At 37.2% G+C, this 8,358-nt stretch overlaps 1 protein-coding gene and 1 non-coding gene across 4 annotated transcripts in view; one reads left to right on the top strand and one right to left on the bottom strand.

Moving 5' to 3' along the window:
* Positions 1–7,814, bottom strand: part of LOC107043924 (hexokinase type 2) — a 21,821-nt gene extending 14,007 nt beyond the window's left edge. Inside the window, exon 1 of one of the 3 annotated variants that reach the window (XM_015265626.1) lies at positions 7,581–7,814. In XM_015265626.1, the coding sequence (XP_015121112.1) occupies positions 7,581–7,637 (57 nt within the window). In that variant the 5' untranslated portion in view covers positions 7,638–7,814. Of the gene's footprint in view, positions 1–1,502; positions 1,683–4,512; positions 4,819–7,580 lie in introns of those variants that run through there. The other 2 variants (XM_015265623.1, XM_015265627.2) reach the window with 2 other exon arrangements.
* Positions 7,815–8,094: 280 nt separating this feature from the next.
* Positions 8,095–8,178, top strand: Trnal-cag. The gene has a single exon. It is a non-coding gene; the product is annotated as a tRNA-Leu (tRNA).
* The last annotated feature ends 180 nt before the right edge of the window (positions 8,179–8,358 follow it).

Below are 8,358 nucleotides of genomic sequence, written 5' to 3'. Positions count from 1 at the left end.
ACCATCTTTAGAGGCCCTAGCACGCCATTTCTCGATCCGCTCTTTCATTTGAGCCCAAAAAAACATTCATATGTTGTCTGACATCTCCGCTACAAACTCTGGTCATCAACTCTGGTTTTCAGTTGAAATTGGAATTGTTAATTTACACAATAATAGGATTGCATTGACGATTTTTTCTCAACTCGCAAAAATCTTCAAACAATTTGCTACCGATTGGTCACAAAATTTTTTGGAAATAATGAAATAGAGGGGATAACGCCTTTTTTTTCAGAGGTGATTTTTCAAAAATTTATTTAAAAAAAAGTACTAACTAGCAAATGTTTTTTATTATCTCGCAATTATCTTCAAAACTACTTCAATGAGGAAAAAAATAAAAATTTGGAATATCTATACATGAGGGGCTAATTGATCGGATCTCGAGGACTCGGAATGTGGTCTACTACCACTAACACCCGGTAAATGTATATTTACCGCGCATCCACAGATGTGTCGATTCCCATTCGTGAATAGTTCAAGGGCGAACGGGGCGAAAGGACTCCAGTGAACTTGTTTGAATGCACGTGACGTTCAATATGTACGTGTTATTAATTTTGAAAACACGTGGATATACCGAATTCTCGTGTCACAATTTCGAGTTCATTGAACTTGGACGCGTTATTTGGGTATTACTGCGGATTATCGGGGGAAAATGAATGATAAGATTGACTCGAGAGTTGCATTCATGAATGGTACATTGGGCACGTGTGAGTTACTCAACAAGTTCTAGATTTTGGCTGCAAGCAGTCAAGTTTTGGAAATGAGTCAGCAGTACAGACTGTTAATTGCCTAAAGATGGAATATAATTTTGTTTTCTTAATTGTACTGATGTTGTAAACAGTTCGTTTAATCTTTTTCTCGACAAAATTGTTGATAAGTCGAGAAAGAAATTGTGAAATTCAGTAGCGCAGCGGTAAAACCTTTTATGTCGATTTTGACTGTTAGCCAATTTTCTATGAATATCTCGAAATTTGAGGGAGATGGCAAAAATTTTGTCTCGTCGTTTAGTTTGTCCAGAATTTTATTAATTTTACGCTTTATCCTTCGGGCATTATAAACCTGTGCAAATTCCAGATTAATGTCATCACTAATATTTCCAAAATACTTTATATGAAAAAAAAAACGATAGGGAAGCGTGTACAAACAAATTCCTCAATAGGTCATCAACATCACGAATTCAAATAAATCAAGTCTGATTTAAAACCCAAATAAAATCGAATTTTCAAATGAAAAAAAAAAAAATTTATGTCACCATTAAATTAAAAAAAAAATACATTATATAAAAAAAAATAGGGAATCGTGTAAAAACAAATTCCTCAATAGATCATCAACATCGCCAATGCAAATAAACCAAATCTTATTTAAAGCCGCCAAAAAAATTTTTCAATAAAAACAAAATGAAAAACGGCCCGATTGCAACCGGTCTGTTTCCCCCGCCTCTCCCCTAATTGAATAAGTAAACTCACAAGTTGCTCGTTTGTTGGAGTCCTCATGACGCACACACCTGACAGTATCACCACGCCGAATAATTCAATAAACAAATAAAGGGCTCCGGAATATCACTTTTTTCCACAGGATATCGCAGTGCGAGAGGAACACGCAATGTTGATGGAATGGCGGTAAGGCCACGACTGCCTAAACTCGTAATCCCAGAAGTATTATAGCCAGCAAGGTGTAATGTACGTGGAAAGCGTCACGCCGAGGCCACCAATCCGGTTTACCAGTTGAGCCGAACAGTCGGGAAGAATTCGGCCAATGACAAATGCCCCTATGATTTCCACCTCCAGTCTTCAATTTCTCCCTTCGAAACCCGGGATCGATCATATACCTGGGCCATTATCTACCAATTGTACATGCTCTGGGGATCATAATGCCTTTTTGACGTATTGTTCGGTAATTTCCAGTTGTACTTGAGACAAATGACGAAATTCATCGTATTGAAATGTCACGTTCGGATGGGTTTTCTTTTCAGTCCTAATGGGGACTGGACTACGTCACAGACCAACCGCTGTGGCACTGTGTCCACCCATTGAGCTTTGCCATTAAACTCTGCTTTCGGAACCCCTGATCACGAATCTAATAACCGCTTCTACGAAATGCGGATAATTTGAATACTTATCACAATTCAATTGTTTACAGCGACGTTACGCGAAAACGGTTAGAGTTAGGGGAAAATGTCTCGGACAAAAAATGTTCCTTGTCTAAAAATAGCTATATTTCGATTTATGACTTTTCTTTCTACCTGCCATAGTTATCGACATATCACCTCTGAAAGCCGGCGCGGAGTGCGCAGACGGACGTGCGGCCCGACACGTACTCCACCCACGCTACGATGAGAACGGTTGGAGATGGAGAAAAACCGTTGGGATAAAAAATGTTGGTTAGGAAAATGTGCACAACTTTCGTTGTATCACATTTTCTCGTAACTCTGATGGTTAACGGAATAATCTAGTGCGAACGAGCAATGACAGCCGCAATCGTCCCGACCCGCGATAAAAAAATCAAAGTTATCGTATTCAATTATACAATTAATAGTTAATAATAAATAAATAAATAGTAATGAATAAATTTCATTCGATACTTTTTCTCGTTGAATAAACAATCAAATTGTTATAAATAAAGACTAATCAGATTTCCCACGAACGGTTATTAGATAAAGTCCAATTATAAAATTGAATGGACCGCGCGTATGGGCTATGGAGGGATGTAGTGGATGTGGATCTTCGGGATGGCATTCCAGGATCTGGAGACTAGACCCACCGTGAGAAGAAAAAGTTGAAATATTCAAGAATCCCTAGTACATAATCCCTCGTACACTGTTAGAAATTTCATGGAAATTTTAGTGACAGGTGCATCAAAATTCCTAATTGATGTTGACATTGAACATTTTTTTCAATGTCAAATTCAATTTTCAGTGAATCGAGAATGTTGAAAAATTGTTGTCGAAATTTCCCTTTTTCCATCAGTTTCGTTGTCATATGGACCTCAACATTACAATTTCATTGAGTAATATTCAAATATTCAAGAAATTAAGTGATTCGTCAATGACAAAGTATATCTAAATTTCGTGTAAAATTGTAGTTCTTAAAAAATTTAAAGAGTTTTCACGTAAAATTTGAGCAGAAATTGGGACATTATTGCCCAATTGTACGTGATCTGGGGATTTTAATGCCTTTTTGACACATCGTACGGTATAATTGCCGGTTGTACTTGGAACGAATGACGAAATTCATCATTTTTAAATGTCAAGTTCGATTGAGCTTTCTTTTCAGTGTTAATGGGAACTGTGGACTACGTGAAGGGACATAATGGATGTCGATCTGCGGGATGAGAGATGTTTTGTTGCCAGGGAAGGCACGACATTGGAGGATGTTGGGACCAAACCAACCGTTAGAAAATTAATCTTGAAATTTGAGAAGAAAAGTTGAGATATTCAAGAATTGGTTACAATTTTTTTTCGAAATTTGAATAATAGTTGCATCGGATTTAATGAAATTTCCCATTCATCCTGAAATTTAGGGAAAATATTTATTTCGTTTATCAATAAAAAATGTTCTTCAATCATGACTTTTTCTATTTAACACAAATTATTGTTACTTTCAAGTAAAACAAATAATAAATAAATTAATAAAATAAATGAATAATTATACGCGGAGAAAAATTTTCTAGAAAAAATTCATGTGCTAAATACCACAAACGAGTAACAATCCGCACACTTGGAAAAATTATTATGAACTATAATTTTTCCAAGTGTACAAAGTGTGCAAATTTTCCTATGTGTAACCCTGCTCTGCCCATAAATTTATATCTCAGGGCATGAAGAATGCTGTCAAGTAATCAAGTAAAAAAATAAAATCATTCCACTTGGAAATCCTCAAAAAACTCCGTTCGTCTTGAGGCGCACGCGTCACCACTAGGTCAATACCAAAGCCATCCGGCTCGGCAACACTCGGAGGCTCGCGTGATTCGTTACGTAGCTGTCCGATCATCGCAAACATATGTATTCACCTCACATAAATCGAAAGGGGAAAATCTCCCGTCCATTCTCGAAGCATTCCACCGATCTTCGAAAGCCTCCCCCACATTAAGGGTAAACGGAACCCGCGTGCCCACATGAAATTTCAGAATTCTCCTTTCTCCCGCAATTATTATTTTTCATTTACGAAGCTACTTCACTGACTCAACAATGCAATGATCGAGTCGATAAAGTAGTTTCGTAGATGACAATTAATAATTGCAGGAGAAAACACAATTCTAAAGGTTCACGTAGGGTTTCGCATCCTCTCAACTCTCAACTTTCGTCGAGATATTTTTGAAGAGATAAGAGGCCGAGAAAGTCCGTTTTTCCCGGTGCCTCCGGACGAACGCGGCCATGAACTTGGCACGCCGGAAGTGCAACGACACCATCACCAGCAACTCCTTCACTATTACCTCCTGTACTATTTTCTACTAATAAAACGAGCATTACTGGAATACCTGTGGAGTAACGTCCAACGGTTCCCCAAGCGACTCGTCCCCATCACTCAATTCACTACCCCTGTCTCTCCCACAGCACTTGCACATTCTACTGAACAACGAGAAATTCTTCGTCTTCATTATTACGCAATACAGACTGTTGAGTTAAACTGTTTATTGTAGCAACTGCTAATGGGTTTTGGTCACGTTGCGGAGCGTCAGCATCCGTCGCGTGCTGATTTATTGTGTGAATCTTTTCCCCATGAAATAGGGTGGTTTCAGGGTGTGTTGGGAAAATTTCAGGGGCACGAGGCGATTGCGCCTGAGCATTTCCCGTCTTCAAGTTCACCTGCATCAAAGGTCAACTCGATCAGCTGTATTTATGTGTCACGAATCCCCTCTACTCTTATCGATCCGAGATGGGGGATTTATCGATTGGAAAAATCGGTTTTGAGGTAATTCTTTCATTGGTGGAACTTTATTGGGGTTTACTCAAGCGATAACGCGTGCCACCAATGCGGAAAATCGATAGGAAGTTCCTGTTGTCTTTCCAAGGTCTGAAATATCGGCGATAAATTATTGACTCTTTCATTTTTTATGCGCAAGAATTTAGGGGAATTTAAGGGGGAGAACTGGTTTATTCTGGTTATTCAATTTATTAATTTATTTTATAGATCATGCAAGCGAACTGATGATGGAGTGTCTAATTAGGGTACAAAATGTAATGTACAAAATATGTTTGCGTATTTTAATGATACATTTTTCAAGTTGACAACAGGAATTTGAAAAAAATTACCCAATTTTTTCAAAATTTTTTGAGGCGCTTGAATTTTTGTAATTGAGAAATACTGAATGTTAGAAAAATGATTGGATCAAAAAATCATTTATCTATTGTATATTTGCATAGCTGAAATTTATTGGATACTACTGAAACATTTATTCTCTTTTAAGTGACAGGGAATATTTCGAGCTTGTGATTTTACAATGGGTTTCATTATTTTTTCCAACGTGAAAATGTAATAACAATAATTATACAACACGATTACAAAAATAAAAGTTGAAAATCCTGAAAATTATGTCATAATTTTAAATTCCCTGTTTTCATCATTTGAAGATAAACATTTTGTGTTTCCCCGTCGTTCAAACGGAAATTACCATTCGCACAATCTAATCTCATTCCCTTAGACTCTGACTCGTAAGAACAGAAAATTCATTCGGCTGTTATGACTGCCCCAACGTTATCCAATGTGTCATATTTCTTGTCTTGCGGTTTGTGCTTTATTGAAAATTCCCCCACAAAGCTGTATAATGCGGTCAAACGTCCTCCCCCTGATCTCACAAATCCGTCCAACATCTCCACTTGCATCGCCGTTTTTCCCCACAAGTATCATCACGATTCACCGAGGACAATTAACGCGTCACCGAGATGCATGTGTAGGACTAATTAGAACACTCGACTTAATTAAATACCCCGTCTCGGGTGGGTAATGCAACATTGAAAACTTTTTCGTTGACTGCGCGTTAAAGATGGAAGAGAATAGCATTTTTTTACCTCTGGAAGACTTCGGAGAGACAGAAGATTAAGATTTTATTTGGCAATTTGAAAAATATCATTTATCTACGAGAAATCGAACTCTTGCACTTTTACGCTTAATTGATTTTTTTAAGGATTTTTAAGGATATTTTTATTATTTTATTGAGGAATAATACTGTTTGAATTATTTTTTTCTACTGAACTTTTTCTGTTTCAGAAGACGTCTTCAACTTAGAGGTTTTAAATAGGGAAATTTCCGGATTAAATTGCAGGAAAAGAATTTGAAAAACTATTTTTAAAAGGGAAAATTATATATTCAAATTTTTTTCTACGAAAAATTGCCGTGATTTTCATAAATCGCAGTTTTCTCGATTTTTAAAATCATTTTTCATCCCAGACTTAGCTGGTGTTAAATTTAATGACACGAATTTGGCAAAAAGATTTTGAAAGACAAAAATCCATTGTTTATTGATTTTTTAATGAAAAAAAAATCGTAATTCATCGTGAATTGGATGAATCAGAATTTTCTTCATCATCGATTTTTAAACTATCCATTTAATACATTGTGCCCTTCATCAATTGGCCATGCTGTTAATGCAATCGTTTAAGAATGATGCTGATGTATTTGTCACGTTGAAATAAGACTTGCCAAAAAGCTCCGAGGTCTCTGCGCTGACCCTCGACTCTCCGTTACGTGCGACGAATGGCGCTTCTCAAATTATTATTTTATCCCTCATTACATGCACTGACAATTCACTCTTGAAAATCACCGAGATTCCCCTCATTTGTCCGTCACAACAGTCACAATACCCAATGCGTCTTATTTCTATCGATACATCCCCCGTTGATTGTTACGTTTTGAATGAGTGTTATCGATTCAAGGATAATGCACTCGTAATAATTTCATAAATATTGATGCAATGGTTGAATCGACGGCGAACAATAGTCGTATTTATCGGCGTAACATGATCCCTGAACTTGACTCATCGAATTGTTGTGATTTAACGTTTCTCCGGAATTATGTCTTCATTAATGCGGGACTATTCGAGCGTATTACGAGTGATTCGTGGGGATAAATTTTCCAAGTTTTCCGCTTTATTTTTTATTTGTTTATCGTAATGAAATAACAGAGCAAAAACGCTTGAGGCAAATTATTTCTACAAAATGATTGCCTTGAGCGATATTTCATTTTAAAAAATCAAAAGATTTTTATTTTCTATACAAATTTTTGAAAATAAAATCCACTGAAATAAAATCCATAAAAACACTGAGAAAAATCCCGACAGAATAAGTTGTATAGAAAAATCAACATCTAGAGAAAATTTATCCATTAACAAATATCTATTAAAAAACGCACTGAGAAGTCACATATTTTTTAAAACAATTTACGCAAAAAACTACTAGAATCTTTCGATAGACTTCTCGTAAGATTCCGACAGAAATTCAATAGATTGAATTTTATTAATACGTGTGCATTAGGAACATAAAAAAAGGCATACGTCTCCATTTTGCCCCACCCGCCCCTGTGAAGACAATTGTTAGGTAATTGACTCACCGGCGGTTCAATGTTTTCCCACTTTTCACCGAGATAGTCCCATTTTTCATCAGCCATTCTCTCAAAATTTTCCTCCTGTTTACGTTTTCAGTCACTATGGCTAATATTATCTATTCACTGAGGTGACAAATAGCCGTTCGGGTGAGTTTACTCACGGACGGTTATCGCACGTCGACTGATGGGCATCAATATTTCACACCTTACATCATCAACGCACAGCAACCTCTTATCCTCAGCTCTTCTGAGCTAGAAATATTATAACTTGAGAGCGTTTGGGGCTATTTTTACTTCGGACCGCACGCGCCCTCATCAGATTTTCATTAGTTAGCGTCCCGCGCGGAGTCGTTTGAATTTTTCGGAGGTCGAGGTGTTTCGCGGACATCGGGGGTGGGGAGAAAATTGTTGAATGAGTTTTTTCTGATTTTTTGGGGGGCGGGGAGGGCCTGTGTTGCGTATTAGTTGGAGTGAGGAGTGGTTTGTATTTGAGGAACTGTCGATGCCAGATTTTCATCGTGTCAGGATGGCCGAGCGGTCTAAGGCGCTGCGTTCAGGTCGCAGTCCACTTCTGTGGGCGTGGGTTCGAATCCCACTTCTGACAATTTTTTTTTTCAATCAAGAGAAGAACATTCAGTGGATAATTTATGGGAATTTAAGGGACGAGTGTCAAGTTGCTATTGCGATTTTCGATTGAACTAAATTAAATCAATTTTTTGACAATCGCTTATTCAATCAGGTTGTTTATGAAATCTCTGATTTATCTCTGCAGTGCATTAATATT

Source organism: Diachasma alloeum, unplaced genomic scaffold, assembly GCF_001412515.2.
Source record: "Diachasma alloeum isolate Michigan unplaced genomic scaffold, Dall2.0 Dall_scaffold_00648, whole genome shotgun sequence".
Classification (NCBI taxonomy): Eukaryota; Metazoa; Arthropoda; class Insecta; order Hymenoptera; family Braconidae; genus Diachasma; species Diachasma alloeum.
This window is presented reverse-complemented; position numbering and strand designations above follow the sequence as displayed.